The 18,962-nt window shown below is 39.8% G+C and overlaps 1 protein-coding gene across 1 annotated transcript; it reads left to right on the forward strand.

The window, feature by feature from the left end:
• Window positions 1–17,128: 17,128 nt before the first annotated feature.
• On the forward strand, window positions 17,129–17,875 carry LOC114084575 (proline-rich protein 23C-like). The gene has a single exon (XM_027925628.2). The coding sequence runs from the start codon at window positions 17,129–17,131 to the stop codon at window positions 17,873–17,875; it is 747 nt and encodes a 248-aa protein (XP_027781429.2).
• Window positions 17,876–18,962: the final 1,087 nt, after the last annotated feature.

Raw genomic sequence — 18,962 nt, forward strand, 5'->3', positions numbered from 1 at the left:
GAAGAAAGGAACTTCTCCCCACCCCACCACCGGACCCAACTCCTGGACACTCTCCTGGGGGGCCTGCTGGATCCCAAGAGCCCCTCAATAGTCAGCAATTCTGTGCTGACAATTGTTTTTTCTGTACCCGATTGTAAGGAAATAAGGATATCATGAAGAGAAGACAGATTCCACATTTCAACTTGGAAATGGAAAATCTTCAGGGAAACCAAAAACTGTGTTTTCAGATTTTGGGGACTTCTTCACAGGATCATTCTCTAAACACAAACACACACCATTTCCCTGCATTTTATATACATTTCCCTGCATTTTGTTTTCTCTCAAAATGCACTTTTTAACTCATATCACCACTCCCCTGTTTTTCCCCCAAACCAAGAAATCACTGGATTTCTTATGCTGTGAGTTTCCTTCTGTGTTTTCCCATGGATTTATGAAGACATTCAGCCATAGCATGTCTAGTTCTTCATTTTTCCACCTGCTGCCCCAGTGAACTACCAAATAGTATGATGGTTGCTACATCTGATTGTATGGTGTTTGTTCTCAGCAGTCTCTTAACCTGTTAAAGAAATTCTCTTCCAATCTTACTTCGTAATGTAAATGAGATTTATGTTTAATTTTATCAGATGTTGTCAGCATGCATTGGAATATATTTTTTAAATATGTTCATCCGGTGATTTAAGACTGATGGAAATGTTTGCTTTACTGCTATTCCACAGTGTTTTCTACCATTTAAATTGTACCCTGATTTTTTTCTAAGGTAAATAAAACTTGTAACCTTTGAAATGTTAATTTATTACCATGTTTGCTTCATTTCTATAAAGTAAAATATTACAAAACTGAAGTCAAAGGGTCATTTCATTTCAAAACATCAGTAACTATTCAGATTGACCACCGAACCTTACTAATTATTATTTTTAATTTTTAGTTCTGGCTGAAGAGAATACCTTTATTTTATTTATTCATCTATTTTTTTATGTGTTGCTGAGGACTGAACCCAGTGCCTCCATGGACTAGGCAAGGGTTCTTTGCTGAGCTACAACTCCAACCCCACATTACCAATTCTTTCCTACCTTTATATTCTTAACATTCTACTCATTCAGTCTAGCCTCAATTTTCATCTAGCTGAAGAAGATCCTTTAATAGTTATTTCCAGCATGTCCTATGTGTGGTAAACTATCTTGGTTCTATAAGTTTGAACATGGTTTTGCATGATAAACTCTCTTAGTATTGTATGCCTGAAAAGGCCATTATTACTCATGTATGAACATTTGAATTTGGTGTCAACATACCTTATATATAATCAGAGATATGATAAATTATTGTATAGTGGTGGATTAAGGATTGTAATGCAAAATAAATTTTAAAAAGAAAAATGCCATTATTACATATTCATTCTTAAAAATAAAATGTTATATAACTGCTTGAACAATATTCGCCTATTGCCATTTTTGTGGTTGCAAGATAAAAAGTCTGCCAATCAAGTTGTTATTCCTTTATATGTGACTTTTCTACTCATCGTAGTATATTTTTAAATTGTCTTATTTTACTTTTTGTGTTCCTTGATTTTTAAATGTTTTTATTATTGCATTATAGTTATACATAAGAGTGGGGTTCATTTTTGACACTCATACATGCATAGAATATAATTGGTTCCATTTTAATACCCAGTACTTCCACTTTCCCTTCCCTCCTCTGTCCCCTGTTCCTCTTCCTCTCTACTAGTCTTCCTTCTATTTATTTTTAGCTTTTTTAATCAGTTGCTTTATAGATAATACATAATTATAGAATGCACTATGACATATTCACATATGTACATAGCATAATATGATCAATTTCATTCCACAGTTCCACCCTTTTCCCATCCCTCATCCTTCTCCCTCAATTCCCTTCTTCCATTCCATGGATGTCCCAAAGGAAAAAATTAAGACCATGAGTAAAGAGCTTACAGAATGAGAAAATCTTTACCACTACTCTTCTGACAGGGAATTAATACTTAGAATATATTAAGAACTCAAAAAGCTTAATCCCCCCAAAAAAAATCAAAAAATAACCAATCAATAAGTGGGCAAAAGAATTAAACACACTTCTGAAAAGAATAAATACAAACAACTAACAAACATGAAAAAAAATGTTCAAAATGTTCAACATCCCTAGAAATCAGGGAAATGTACATCAAAACTACATTGAGATTTCATCTCCAATTAGAATGGCAATCATCAAGAATAAAAAAATAATAAATACTGGCAAGAATGTAGAGGAAGTAATACACTCAAACATTGTTAGTGGGACTACAAATTAGTAGAATCACTGTGTAAAGCAGTATGGAGACTTGAGTCTCAACAGGAACACAACCATCATATGACCCAACTACCCTTGATATTTATCCAAAAGACTAACATCAGCATACTATAGTGATATAGACACATCAGTGTTTATAGCAATGCAAGTCACAATAGCCAAGTTATGGAACCAGCCCAGGTGCCCATCAACAGAGGAGTGGAGAGAGAAAATATGGTGTGTATATATACACATTTTGTGTGTGTGTGTGTGTGTGTGTGTGTGTACAGGCATAAAGAAGAATGAAACTATGTTATTTGCTGGCAAATGGATGGAACTGGAGAACATCATGTAAGTTAAATAAACCAGAGTCAGAAAGTCAAAGATGAAATGTTTTCTCTCATATGCAGAAGCTAGAGAAAAATAAAGGGGGAGAGGGTGATCACATTTTAGTATTTTTAAAAATGTTTATTTGCCTTTCGTGTCCTACAGCATTCCTGCACTGTTGTCTAGAGGTATGCTCTCTTTCCCTTTGGCTTGATAGAATTTAACAAAATCTTAGGCTCTGTAATTTCTGTATATCTCACAAATCCCCAGGTTGAAAATCCAATCACATACATAATGGCATTATCCTATCAATCTTTAGTTTATGCTTCTGTAGGAAAATTTTTGTTTCAATGATTTTATTTGTTTTCCTCGATTTTTACCACTTCTTGTTTTAAAACTTCTCCCACTGGGTATCAGAAAGTCCTATTTAGGTATGTTCATGGATATTGCTGCAATACTTAGGTTTTGAAAATTTTTAAACTCTTAACAGTTAATTCAATTTCCTTATGTTGTTGTTGTGTTTGTACTAGAGATTGAACTCAGGGGCACTCGACCACTGAGCCACATCCCCAGCCTTTTTTTATATTTTATTTAGAGACAGGGTCTCACTGAGTTGCTTAGGGCCTCGCTAAGGTGTTGAGGCTGGCTTGGAACTTGTGACCCTCCTGCCTCAGAGTTACTGGAATTGTAGGCATGCACCACCATTCCTGGCTAATTCAATTTCCTTACAAGTAAAATCTCCCATTGTTTTTAATCACATTGGATTGCCTCATAAACTTAGTAGACATCATTGGTGGGAACAGACTGGGAATTCATCTTCAGTATCCACAGTTTCCACTTCCTAGTTCACCAAGGACCACAACTCAGAATCAGACCTTTGGAACTCTTATAACTTGTCTCTCTGAAAAATTACAGGTCTTATCCCCAAGCAATCCCACAGCTGCTCATTCTCAGTTTCCACCTGCCTCTCCTGATCCACTGCAGACCCCTTGAAATAGTGGTCAGTGCCTCCTCAGCCTCTGACCATGGCAGTAGGCTGATTTTCAGACACCTAAAAGGAGTCGAAATCCCAAATGCCACTATATATTTCAGTCTTACTACAAGAAATACATTAAAATATCAGCTCTGCATTCAGAAATAGAACTTCCTACTCCATTTCTGATACCTAGAAGTCTGTATCTTCCTTTGGATAGTAGATATCTACTTTAATATGATTTAATACATCAATGCTGTGTCTCCAGTAGATGAAATCTCTTTGTATTTACTATTGTCTTGTCCACAGTTCCCACCATGACTCTACCCTCCCTCCTCCTCCCTCAATAGCTCAGCAGTTAGTCAGTCATAAATCTCTACCTAATTATCTGCTCATTCTGTAGGTCGGTGGCCCTATCTACAAAACTGTGTCTTCTATTACAAGAGCCTCCTGATCTAAACTAGACACTAAGCACATCCATTTTCAGTCACATGTTAATGGAACAGTTCCAAGAGATCCTTAAAAACAATTCTCTTGAAAGCCATGGAGAAAAACTAATATTTTTAACTGGATATCACATATTATAAAAATATAAGAGAAATCCTTCAAAGCCAAAAATGGTGACCAATCATGAATCTAGAGAAGACAGGAGATGCTGAAGCAAGAAGTCTCCTTAAGAATCTATGGTGACCTAGAGCTTTGGTTGTAATGGCCTATTTATGGGAGACAGAAAATAAAATTCAGTGCTTACACAACACTGAAGAGAAAATCCCAGGCTTCTAGTGATTCTAAGCTCTTAACCCAAACTTAAAGAATACATAAGGAAACACACCACTACAAAAGAGAAAAGGTAGACCTAAAACAGGACAAAGGAGTCAGTCCCTCAAATGGTTGTGATAGATTATCAGTTATAAAATATTTTAAAATAAATGTAATTTGATTGGGCTGGGGATGAAGCTCAGTTGGTAGAGTGCTTGCCTCCCATGCACAAGGCCCTGAGTTCAATCCCCAGAACCACAAAAAAAAATCAATAAATGTAATTTGATTGAGAGAGATGGAAACTTTAAAGGGGAACCAAAGGAAACTTACAGGAATTAAATACATAAACATTGAAGTGGCGAATATAAGGAATGGGTTAACAATAGAGAGAACTAACTGGAAATGGAAATATACTGAGGCCATCCATAAAGCTAAGGGAAAGAGGTAAAAATATATAAAACATGCAAGGGAAGCTCACGAACTTTAGACAGAGGTTGCCATCTACCATCACTGTCGGGGACGAAGAGGATGAGCACCCAGAGAATGGGAAAGCAGTATGAATGAGGATTCTCTGGATGTGTTGATAGAAAAATAATTCATTCATTCATTCATTCATTCATTGAACAAATATGTACTGAGTACCTTCTGTGTACCAGATATTTTTCCAAACCCTGGGAATAGAGCCAAGAACAAATTGGTTAAAAATCACGGTCTTTGGGGAGTGCAATAATTCACACAAGAAATGATTCTGCCCTAAATGAAAGTAGTTAACAGAAACAATGATATGAAGTGGTATTTCTCAGACATATTTTCCGGTGGTTGGGGGCAGAGTGGTTACCAGGGATTGAATTCAGGGGCACTCAACCACTGAGCCACATCCCCAGCCCCATTTTGTATTTTATTTAGAGACAGAGTTTTACTGAGTTGCATAGTGCCTTGCTTTTTGCTAAGGCTGGCATTGCGCTTTTGGTCCTCTCACCTCAGCCTCTGGAGCTGATTGGATCACAGTTGATTGGATTACAGGGTTACAGGTGTGTGCCACCACACCCAGCTCTCAGACATAGTTTGAAGATTGGAAAAAAACAATTTGTTGACGTGAAAGGTGAGGGAGGGTTAGGATAACTTGAAGGTTTGGAGCCTGAGCTCATACACACACACACACACACACACACACACACACATGCATGAACACACCAAAAAAGATGGAAATATTGTTTTCTGAGATCAGAAAGACTTTGAGAGGAGAAAATGATTTTTAAATTAGTTCAGTCTTGGATATGTATGATCCTTGAGTTGCTCGTTACATAGCTAAGTGAAGATATTGACTAGAAAATGAGATACAGGAGCTTGGATTGCTTGAGAATGATGAAAGATGGAGATATACTAGTGTTTTGGAAGAATCATCCAAGCATATTTTTAAATCATTAGGAATTGTGACAGAATCAATGTGGAATAGAGTAAAAAGCATTCAAGAAATGAGGGGCAAGAGCCCCAGTGTTGGAAAGAGAGTGGAGGGCTGCACTAAGAAAGAGTAGTGGGCGAGATGGGTGTGGTGGAGCCCACATTCCCAGCAGATCATTCCAACATCTGAAGGTTGAGGCAGGAGGGTCACAAGTTCAAAGCCATCCTCAGCAACTTAGTGAGGCCCTAAGCAACTCAGTGAGACCCTGTCTCTAAACAACAAATAAGAACTGGGGGTGTGGCTCAGTGGTTGAGTTCCCCCTGGATTCAATCCCTGGTACCAAAAAAAAAAAAAAAATAGTGTGGAATGAATGGCCATTTCTAAAATAATCAATGCATTTGGGAAAGATAAGGATGGTTAATTACCAATGAAATCTAAATATGAGATCCAGGCAGTCTCTTCAACTCATACAATTAGTCTTACATGTCTTGGAGCTAGGGGTAGGAACCTAAGCACCTGACCCACAGTTTACTGAACAGATAGGTTGAATTCCCAAATTAGGCCAGTCTGTGCTGGTGAGGTCACTGCTCTGATTGGGCTCTGAGACATGGGGTAAAGACAACTAGGTGGACAGATTTGAATATCTTGAATTCCCAGACCCCGAGCCTGGAGAACTGGCCTGCTCTTCTCTGTTAATGGTTGACACTGCCTTGCATTAAGTTGACAGAAGCAGCTGCCTGGCAAGGCAACATGCAGTGACCTCAAAATCTACCCTTACCTCCTCTCCACCACAAGGCCAGTAACTAAAGTTAAGGCCAGTAACTAAAGTTAAGGCCAGTAACTAAAGTTAAGCCCAGAAATATGGGCCTGTAAACAATGAAGAGGAGGGAAGAAAAGCACATAATTGTGTGTATGTATGTGTGCCTTCACGCGTGTGTGTTCTGCAGGATTCACCCAATATAAACCAGCAGGAATCAAGTATAGAATTGAAGCTGCTGGATATCAGCCTATTAAAGAGAGAGTTTGGCAATTTAGAAGAATTCTCCTGTAATACAGGAGAGTTTTAACACCCTGGCAAGGACTTTGTTAAGACAGTACTCACATTCTTAGAAGCAACTCTCAGAAGCTTGGAGAAAAGAATGATCCACAGTACATTAAGGAGAAATGCTACCACTGAAAAGGCAGATTGTAGAAAAATGGAGCAAAGGTTTAGAGAAGCTGGGTGCAGTGTCACACACCTGTAATTCCAGCAGCTCAGGAGGCTGAGGCAGGAAGATCACGAGTTCAAAGCCAGCCTCAGCTTCTTAGTGAGGCCCTAAGAAACTCAGGGAGACCCTGTCTTTAAATAAAATACAAAAAAAAAAGGGCTGGGGATGTGACTCAGTGGTTAAGCACACCTGGGTTCAATCCTCAGTACAAAAAAAAAAAATTTAGAGAAACGGTATTATATGGTGGATATACTAGCTAAAGTAGTAAAATGCACCAGCTACTATGATGTCTAGGAGACCTTAGATGGACACTGCAAATCAGAGCAATAGGAATGCACTTGGAACATGACTGCATGACCAATGTGATTCTGCAACCTGTTCACTCAGAAAAATGAGAAATTATATCCCATCTGATTCAAATGTATGATATGTCAAGATCTTTATACTGTCATGTGTAACTAATTAAAACAAATTTTTTTAAAAAAAGGAATGCACTTGGAGATACCCAGTATCATTGATAAGCTCCGAGGGGAATAGGGTGATGGCAGGAGATGCCATTTGAGAGCTGGACTCCTTGTCAGCCAAGGTAGTAAAAAGATCTGAGAGACTAAAAATAGAAATTAATGATGGTCAGATCATACCTGACAGTCAAACCCAAACCCAAAACCTCTCCAGCAACTATCCTAGAAGATAAATCATAACCTCTAGAGTAAGACCCCAAAATGGCCAGGACTTGATCATTAACTGTCAAATTCCCTAAACTTCTCTCCCAATTCCAACACAGGACCAACCAGAGAACACTCAATATGCTGTTCCTAAGACATGGAAAACCATACCAATCACTTAGAATGTCCACTTCTATTAGCCCACCTCCAGCTTTCCCATTCCAAAAACTTCCAATCAGACACACCTGAAGCCTTCCCTTTGTCCATTGCAAACCTCTCCTGACCTCCTGGCTGCCTTTAAATCTCCAGAAAAAGCAAATGATGATCAATGTTTATAGAAGCTCAATTCACAATAGCTAAGGTATGGAACCAACCTAGAAGACCTTCAACAGATGAATGGATAAAGAAAATGTGGTACCTACACACAATGGAATATTACTCAGCTATAAAGAAAAAAGAAATTATGGCTTTTGCCAGTAAATGGGTGGAACTGGAGACTATCATGCTAAGTGAAATAAGCCAATCCCAAAAACCAAAGGCCAAATGTTCTCTCTGATATGCGGATGCTGACTCACAATAACTGGAGTGCGGGGGTGGACGTTCACTGGATTGGATGGAAAGAATGAGGGGAAGGAGGGGAGTTAAGAATAGAACAAAACAGTAGAATGAACCCAACTTAACTTTCCTGTGTTCATATATGAATACACAACCAGTGTAACTCCACATCATGTACAACCACAAAAGTGGGAAGTTATGCCCCATGTATGTATGATGTCAAAATACATTCTACTGTCATGTATAACTGAAAAGAACAAATAAAAAAATTAAAGCAAATTGTGAGGCCTAACTCCCTTGCTATAGCAAGGCCTGAATAAAGAGCTCTGTTTGTTCCCATTTGGATGGTGTTTGTTTATTTTCTGTCTTCCCGAAGGCCCCATTGAATCAGGGTCTACCCATCCCAATACACTAGATCAACACGGGGTCTAAACTTTCTCTTTGAGTTCCTCATTTGTTTATTCTCAGTTCAAAACTCACGTTTTGTTATCACATCCATTTGTTTGCCATCTTGGTGGAATCAAGCCATTCCCCTTCATCCCCTTTTGCTCTTTTCTCTGTTTCCATGTTGCATTGTACAATCTAAAAGTGTCAAGATGGCTAGAACCTCTTACACAAGGTGCACAGCACCATGTTTATTGACCGTTGCCACCTCTTAGAGGGCCTTCTGAGTATAAATTCTCTCCTCTTGCAGGAAAAATGCCTGCTTCTTATATGTTTCTCATTATAATCCTAAATCTTGTGTCTCTTTCTAAGTGGCACAATTTCACCAAGGATGATGTGGACCATCAGTGGCTAATGTGGGGAATGTTTGACTTGAACAAAATTTGAGAGACACCTTAGAAAAAGAAGGGAATAGGATTTCCTCAGATTCAGGTGGTACAACTTTTTCCTTGGGTACACAGAGAAGACTCCAAACAAAATTCTGAGTCAAAATTTCCCTCATTAAAAGATTCTTTAGCCAAAGATAATGAGCCATTTGACAAGTAACATCAAACAAGACTCATATCCCTAATAAATATTTCACCTTTGACCTCCAGCTGCCTCCCTATATTTAGATCTCCCGCTGCCCCTTCTCCTCCCAATCTCCCTCCTTCAGTACCTCCATCAATTCCTTTTTTCAGTTCTTCTTGTCCAGGCTCCAACCTTTTCCCTTTTCTCTCTCAAGAACCTAAAATGCCAATTGCTTCTAAAGATCCATCTGTTCCATGAATCAAGGATTCGGGCAACTGTAGAATATAAACCTTGGACCTGCACTGAATTAAGAGCTAATGTGTCCCTTAACACAGACAAGACCAGAAAACATTCATGGCAGAAACTGGATTTTTTAGAAGAATTTAGATTTCGTTGTGGTACACATGATCCTGAATTACCTGACTCATATCAATTGATACACATATTGGTAATAACCGCAGATACTAAATCCTGAAAAGCATAACCTGATTGGACTCATCCAGAAAAAAATCTATAAATAAAACTGAGGGTCCAAAAAAAAAAAAAAAGCTGAGGGCTGGGGTTGTGGCTCAATGGTGGAGCACTAGCCTAGAATATGAGAGGCCCCAGGATCAATCCTCAGCACCACATAAAAATCAAAAAATTAGGTATTGTGTCAACTAAAAAAAAACAAATATAAAGCTGAAGCCAGGTGTGGTGGCTCACACCTATAATCCTAGCTACTGGGGACGCTGAGGCAACAGGATCACAATTTGAAGTCAGCCTGGGCAATTTAGTGTGATCTGTCTCAAAATAAAAAATAAAAAGGGTAGGTATGTAGCTCAGTGTAAAGCACCTATGGATTTGATTCCCAGTATTTAAAAAAAAGGCTGAAAAGTAGACCCAACTCTCTTAAAAGCCATATCCAAAACATTTCAAATGAAAGTTAATCCAATTGCTAGTATTTCTATACAAATTGCTGCTACAGTTGTAGAGCTTCCTTACTGGAGGAAATGCACTCTATGGGTGGAGGGTATTTCAAATAATACACATATTCTCTCTATCCCTCAGCCTTTAACTGGAACCCTTGGGCCTTTGACTAAAAATATTCTTCCTGGCTCTGTGATAACATGGCTGGGAATTCAATAGGGAGAGACTTACTTTTCACAATTATAATATTAAATGCACAACAAATGGACTATTTCTTGAGTTTACAAAGGACTCCTTTATTTATACACAAGGCAGATCTCTTCTGTATATACCTTTGCATTCTCTATTATATGTGATGCATATCTTCCATCAACATAGGGAAAATAATGGGAAAACAAACTACTAAAGTTCAGATTGAACCTACCAAGCCATTACCCAAACTTGTCCAGTGTCCCTTGAAGGACTCAAACCTGTGCCTGAAGGCATTATATACAAAGGCATTCTCATACTGTGCATAAGTGCTTGTCACATTCTCATCCCACTAGGAAGGAAACAAAACAGACAATCGATTTATTTACGAACTCTAGTCATCAATCAGATCCAACACTTCCTGCTAGAACTTGACCCAAATCCTAGCCTGTCATCTGTACCACCTGAAGTCTCTTGTTTCCCTGCAGTGAATCTCTGCTCTGCTCTTCTCAGTTTACTTCTAGACCAGAACAGTCAATGCGTTTTTGCCTCTACCATAAGAGGACAGTATCCCAGGAATTCACCAGTGACCCCTCTGATTTTCCCAGTTCCTTGATCAGATCTAAAATTCTTGCCAATCAGTTCTAATACACCATGTGAAATGTTCTCCTATGGTGTTCAGAGAACAAGGAAGCCTATAAAAAGGATTGTTTACTTGCCTCCAACCTTAGCAGAAAAGAGACAATAAAGTTTCAAAAGATTAATGTTTTGTCAAATCCTAGTTCATTACTTAGAGTGATCTGTCTGAGGAATGAAAAACAGTCTCTGATAAATTGAAGATTACCCCCAAATATTCTAGAACCCTCACAAAAGACAGTTCAGAGTCTTCTCTTGAAAGGGTGTTAACCCTACTGCAATTGGGGATATGGACCTCCATCAGGGTGACCAGCGATTCAGCTTGCACCACCTCGGCCTCCACCCACACGTGCAAGTGGGTTAGAGCCCAATTTCAAGATCTAAGCCTATAAAACTCTTAAAACAGGAAAAACTTCATGACATTGGATTTGGATATGATTTCTTAGATGTGACACCAAAAGTACAACAAAAGTAAAATAGATAAATTGGATGGCAAAAAATGAAAACTTTCTTTGCAACCAAGAACATGATCAAGTGAAAGACAACCTACAAAATGAGAGAAAATAACTTCCAATTATATCATAATTAGGGGTTAGTATCTAGAATATATAAAGAAGTCCTACAGCTTATCAACAGGTTAAGGCCACCTTTTAATGCTTTCCCAGAAAGGCTTTTCATGACCACTACTCAGGAGATTTCATCTATTGAAAGGCATGTCAGAGGAAAAGCTGCTCTTAAACTTCACTGGAAAGGACCTTATCGGGTACTGTTCACGATAAATTCAGCAGACAGTCTGTCCTTGTGTTCATGGCAGAGCCAATTCAGAATTCCATGGAACTGAAAAACTACTCCAGTAGGTGACATCAAATTCAGGATACTAGAAATCCCACTGGAAAGCACAAAGCTAATCTAAGACTCTCAGAATAAGCAGATGACCTTGGATGGCCACGATTTCTGCCACAGACATCAAATCAAGAGTCCTGTCTAATTCCTGCTTTGTTTTATCTGCTTGCTTATCTTTACTTTTTCCTCATTTTCTATAGACCCTGGTGTCAGGACACTCCTGTTTTATATGACACAGTAACAAAATGATCACAAATATCTTGTAATACAGTTGAATATGGAAATGAATAAACCTAAGTAGAGAAGACTGGAGTGTCTACATTTCCCTGAACTGATCCACTTCTCCAAGAGAATGCTCAAAAGTAGGGGAAGGGAATAAGAGATTTAATATACAAATTGACAATCACCAGATCACATATGATGCCAGAACTCTGATTCACAACCACCGTAGCAATCAGCCCTACAAACCAAACAACCTCTGCAGTAATCAACTCATGAAACCAAACTACAACTTCTAAAGGCAACTGGCTCAAAATGGTCAGCACTGAGCTGGGTGTGGTGGCACACACCTGTAATCCCAGCAACCCAGGAGGCTGAGGCAGGAGGATCACAAATTCAAAGCCAGTCTCAGCAATTTAGCAAGGCTTGAAGCAATTCAGATAGGCCCTAAGCAATTCGGCAAGACCCTGTCTCTGAATAAAACATTTTAAAAAGCGCTGGGGATGTGGCTTAGTAGTTAAATGCCAAAATCCAATAGCAAAAAAATATATAAAATAAAATTAGCATTGATCAGTGACTGTAAGGCAGGGAGCAGAATTTCAGCCCCACCTCAAAGAAGTTAATATCTCAGACACCACTACATGTTTTGAGATTCAGTTTCATAATTATTGCAGTATCAACAGTGCACTTTTAGCCATATGCTTCTATTTTTTGTTTTGTTTATTATTTTTCTATAAGTTTAATTGTCTACATATGCCAAGAACTTCAGACTTGTGTAGTATGATCTCAATGAGAATATATGAAGAATCAGAAGATCTCAGAGAAGTCAAAAGAGATGGCAGGAATATTTACATTAATGGATTTAGTCATCCACATCCCGGGCCTTCATTTAGAGCCTGTATGTTCTAAGTTTACTCACACACTTTTTTTTTTAATCCAGAGACTTTTAACCACTGAGCCACTTTCCCTTTTTTTATTTTTATTTGAGGCAGGGTCTCACTAAGTTGCTTAGGGCCTGGAAGGGGTTTAGTGAAGAGTGTTTGTTTTAAAATAGAAATGCTTTACCTCTCGATTATACTTCGATGATATTGATTCAATAGCTAGCATTTTAAGAGGAAGCTAAAATGTGATAATGAAAGGCAGAGATGGAAGAATTGCTGAAGAGAGGTTCTCAAGGAGGCAAGACGCAATGAGATAGTTTACACAGGTGAAGGGAATAGCTCTGGCTAGAACATGGATAGTTTGGCAGGGAAAAGCAGAGAAGGCAGAATATACACTCCCCATGCATTTTGGTAGGTAGATGTGATTATGGCAATTTGGGGAAATCTCCTGATTGCTTCTATTGTTTCTGTGGAAAGGAAACAAGGGGACCATCTAGGAGTGAGCATGAGAGATGAAATAGAGGAGGCTTGAGAAAAGAGGAGAAAGTAGGCAACATTCATCGAGGAAAGTTAAGTGACTGGACTTGAGCAATACAGTTAAATCACTAGCCAGCATTAGGAATCCACCTAACGGAATCCATCACATTTACACAGACATCATTCAATGGAGTTGAGTGGTTTTTTTTTTTTTTTCTCCAAACACATTAGAGGCAGATAGATTTGACCTGCTAAGCAGGACAAAGGGAAAGGATACAAAGTTATAAACATGGCAGTGACTATCATGTTGCCCATGGAATTTAAGTTCCAGAAAAGGAGGGAAATGTGAACATGAGGGTGTCAGCTTCAGTGAAAATATGATAGAAGAAATGGATTTTTCCCCCCAGGAGAGCTGAAACGGATCAAGTTTGGATATTTGAAAGACTGAACTAGGAGGTTAGAAGTGGCACTCTGAAAATAAAATGTTTGAAATTGTGATTATACAGGGGTCACAACTAGGAGTAATGCAAGGTCAAGCATATAAGTCTTACAGGAGGTAGGACAAAAGTGTTAAAAGGAAAGAGGATTTAGAGGTCACCTTTCGGGGAAAAGTCTATGAGAATATTCAAATAACCACAAAGTATACCAGAAGTAGAACTGTAAGAATAATAGGGAATCAGGTAATTAGGTCATCAAAGACTATAGGAGAGCGGTAGACACTTGATTAGACATCCAATAAGTAACTGGTGTGTAGTATTCTGAGATCCAATTTTTTAAAGTGAAAAAAAATAGAAGAGAGGAACATTTTATAGAAAATATAAAAAATAATTGCCAATAATTATATGAAAAAAAATGATGTGGCCTCACAGGTAATCAGAAATGCGAAATGAAAACACAGGGTAGCACTTTACTATACCAGGTTGGAAAACATTTAAGAATACGGCAATAAGAAATGTTTGCAAGGCAAGTCACCCAGCCGATAAATGGGTAAATGAATTGTACAGACACTTCTCAAAAGAAGTATAAAGGGTCAACAATTATATGAAAAATGTTCAATATTTTTAGCCATCAGGGAAATGCACATCAGGGTTGAGGTTGTGGCTCAGCTGCAGAGCACTTGCCTAGCACCAGCAAGGCCGTGGGTTGGATCCTCTGCACCACATAAAAATAAATAAATAAAGGGAAATGCACATCAAAACTGTACTGAGCAGTGGTGCATGCCTGTAATCCCAGCTGCTAGGGAGGCTAAGGCAGGAGGATTGTGAGTTCCAATCCAGGCTCAGCAACTTAGTGAGGCCCTTAGCAACCCAGTGAGACCCTGTCTCTAAATAGAATACAAATAAGGATCTGAGGATGTGGCTCAGTGGTTAAACGCCCCTGGGTTCAATCCCCAGTACAAAAACAAAAAAAAAAAAAAAAAACCTATACTGAGATTCCGTCTTACTTCAGTTAGAAGGGCAGCAATCAAGAATACAAACAATAAATGCTGGTGAGGATGGGATGACGGGGTAAGAAAATCTTACACACTGTTGGTGGAAATATAAATTAGTACAGCCACTATGGAAATCAGTATGGGGGTTCTTCAAAAGGCTAAAAATAAATCTTCCATATGATCCAGCTATACCACTTTTGGGTATTTACCAAAAAATAAAAAATAAAGACAGCACATTTTACAGATAACATGCATACCATGTTTACTGCAGCACAATTCACATTAGCCAAGTTACGGGATCACCCAAGGTGTCGGTCAACAGATAAATGGAGAAAGAAAATTATATATATATATATATATATATATATACACACACACACACACACACACACATATGCACACACAGACAATGCAGTTTTATTCAGACGTAAAGAAGAACAAATATGTCACTTGCAGAAAAATGGATGAAACTGGAGACCATAATTTTTTTGAGTGAATAAGTCAAAATCAGAGAGAAAATTACCATGTGTTTTTTCTCATGTGTGGAAGCTAGGAGGGAAAAAAAGGACCCCATGAAATTAGAAGGGAGACTAGGAGAGTAGAGGGAAGGGACCAGGGGAGAAAAGAAGGAACAGTGGGGGAAGCACTGGGGAATGAAATTGATCCAATTATGGTTTTGAGTATATACAAATAAGCCACAGTGAAAGTTGTCATTCTACACATTTTATATGCACTGATGAATGGAAGAAAATCAGGCAGGCCAGCAGACAGGCAGGCATATGAGAGATAAATGTTTGCAAGAATGTAGTGAAATTGAAACACAATTGACTCCCGGGAATGTAAAGCAAGAAAAAAAAAACAAACATTGGAAATAAAACAGGGTAGACACACATGTTAATTTGAAAGACACACACAGTACCAAATCAGCACTTGTTAGGTGTATACAATAAATACATAAATTAAGTATATTTGATTTAAAGCCACGATTGCATTTGATTCTACAACCAACACAAATGAAGTGTTAAATTTGGGAAATTTTGCTTTACCACTTAGAGCCTCAGCTGTTGTAAGGAAAAAAAAGATCATATTTGGCGAGACCGCGGTGAGGAAGTACCAGGGATTGAACCCAGGGGTAACAATTTAACTAACCACTGAGCCACTTCTCCAGCCCTTTGTTTTTTGAGACAGGCTCTCTCTAAATTGCTTAGGATCTCTTTAAATTGTTGAGGCTGGCTTTAAACTTGGGATCTTCAGGTTTCAACCAGCCAAATCGCCTGGATTACAGACGTGCACCACCATGCCTAGAAAAATCATTTTCTAAAACAGTAAAATGGTGGACATATAAGTGCTCCATAAAAAAGAAAAAAAGTTAATTGTATTGCTTTAATTTTAATAATGCAATTAACAATTTTATTACAGGCCCTAACGTTCAGGAACAAACTGCCATAAAGCTTTTCATTTTAGTATTTAAAAAGCACTTTTCCTGAAAGAAAAATCTGCATTTTTCATTTATTCTTAAGATAAAACGATTGTCAAACATTAAAAAGAATTTCAGGCCGGGCATGGTGGTGCAAGCCTGCAATCCCAGCAACTCAGCAGGCTGAGGAAAGAGGATCAGGAGTTCAAAGTCAATCTCAGCAACAGTAAGGCTCTAAACAACCTAGAGAGACCCTATCTCTAAATAAAATACATAAAGAGCTGGGGATGTGGCTCAGTGATCCAATGCCCCCTAGATCAAAGTACCTCCCCTTCCCCTCAAAAAAAAATAATAATAAATTCAGAATGGGAATGTAGCTCAGGGTTTGAATGCTTGCTTAGCATGTGTAAGTCCCTCAGTTCAATCCCCAGCACCAGAAAGACAAGGGGGGGGGGGGGGAGGGGACTTTAAGTAGCCTTTGGGTGTGTCAGCAGTTGGGGATTACTAGGTGCAGGGGTCTTTTTGAGTGTTTTCCCAGAATCCTGGAAAACATGAATTCTAACATTAGCCATCTTGAAATTCTATGCCTGTTTTTATCCCTCCACCCAAGAAACACCAGTGATTCTGCCCCCCAAAGGCCCAGACAGGTATTTCCCCACAGAGACACACCACAGCCAAAGCTATTACCCAGCCGACTCCTCCCATCTAGGGGCGGAGCTCCGTAGAGGCGGAGCTTAGCGTGACACTGGTACTTGGGTTGCGCAGGTAATATAATTGGCCCTCCAGGGCGCATCCGGGTCAGTGCAAAGGAGCAAGGTTCCAAAGTGGGACGCCAAGCACAGCTGCGGGCGCAGATCCACAGAAGCTAGGACTGCTGCCCACGCGAAAGCTTAGCGCACCTCACCTACCCTCCGGACCTGACTGTCACCGCGCGCAGCGCCGCGTCGCCTGCGCCCCGCACTCACTTTGCCCCGAAACGGGAGCATCCACCACAGCGCCCTCGACATGGTGGGCATTCGTCCACGCAGCCCCAGTAACTGCTCTGCGTCCTGGTGGGGACCACAGCCTGGAGGATCTGGCCCTGCCAAGCGCCGCCTACTAGACGACCCTGCAGAACCCGCAGAGGCCCCGGCGGCACCCACCCTGCAAGACTCCGCTGGAGCAGCCAACGCCACCGCGCTCACCTCCGTGGTGGTTCTGGCCACGGGCTGCGCCTTACACGTACCCCTAGACGACGTCGACCTGGTGCTAGAGCCTGAGCCAACCTCGATCTTGCAAGTGAATCTCCAAGGACACAACCTCATTCTGATCCCTGAGGGCCTCGTGGGAGCCACCGACCAACGCCCAGGAAGCCAGGGAGACTGTCCTGAAGTCCAGGAACTGGGCGCCTTCCTGAGACCCGTCGGTGAGAACATGGTCATCCAGCAGGGATTCCTCTGCGAATTTATCCCAGAGATCATCAGACAAATAGAGGCCTTCCAAGAAGATGCCCTGGAGGAAGAGTTCGTGGAGCAATGGATGGACCCTCCAGCCGGCCCACAAGGGCCCATCCCATATCTTGGTGCTTGGGCCCCCACCCCTAGTCCAGTGAGGCGCTCTTCTAATCCCGCCTACGACGTGGATTTCCACCTTATGAGGCCCTTCCCCACCTCACCGCTGCAACCTCTACCTCCCTCTCCAAGTTCAAGTCCCCAGGCGCGTCCACAGCGCTCTCCAGGCCCTAGGAGCAAAGCCTGCAGACGTCTGTTCTAGGAAGAAAGGAACTTCTCCCCACCCCACCACCGGACCCAACTCCTGGACACTCTCCTGGGGGGCCTGCTGCATCCCCAGAGCCCCTCAATAGTCAGCAGTTCTGTGCTGACAATTGTTTTTTCTGTACCCGATTGTAAGGAAATAAGGACATCAGGAAGAGAAGGCAGATTCAACATTTCATCTTGGAAATGGAAAATCTTCAGGGAAACCAAAAACTGTGTTTTCAGATTTTGGGGATTCTTCACAAGATCATTCTCTAAACACACACACACCATTTCCCTGCATTTTGTAGACGTTGTTTTCTCTCAAAATGCACTTTTTAACTCATATCACCACTCCCCTGTTTTTCCCCCAAACCAAGAAATCACTGGATTTCTTATGCTGTGAGTTTCCTTCTGTGTTTTCCCATGGATTTATGAAGACATTCAGCCATAGAATGTCTAGTTCTTCATTTTTCCACCTGCTGCCCCAGTGAACTGCCAAATACTATGATGGTTGCTACATCTGATTGTATGGTGTTGGTTCTCAGCAGTCTCTTAACCTGTTGAAGAAATTCTCTTCCAATCTTACTTCGTAATGTAAATGAGATTTATGTTGAATTTTATCAGATGTTGTCAGCATGCATTGGAATATATTTTTTAAATATGTTCATCTGGTGATTTAAACCAATAGACTGATGGAAATGTTTGCTTTACTGCTATTCCACAGTGTTTTCTACCATTTAAATTGTACCCTGATTTTTTTCTAATGTAAATAAAACTTGTAACCTTTGAAATGTTAATTTATTACCATGTTTGCTTCATTTCTATAAAGTAAAATATTACAAAACTGAAGTCAAAGGGTCATTTCATTTCAAAACATCAGTAACTATTCAGATTCACTACAGCACCTTACTAATTATTATTTTTAATTTTTAGTTCTGGCTGAACAGAATACCTTTATTTTATTCATTCACCTATTTTTTATGTGATGCTGAGGATTGAACCCAGTGCCTCCATGGACTAGCCAAGGGTTCTACTGCTGAGCTACAACTCCAACCCCACATTACCAATTCTTTCCTACCTTTTTATTCTTAACATTCTACTCA

Source organism: Marmota flaviventris, chromosome 8 (assembly GCF_047511675.1).
Source record: "Marmota flaviventris isolate mMarFla1 chromosome 8, mMarFla1.hap1, whole genome shotgun sequence".
NCBI classification, from domain to species: Eukaryota; Metazoa; Chordata; class Mammalia; order Rodentia; family Sciuridae; genus Marmota; species Marmota flaviventris.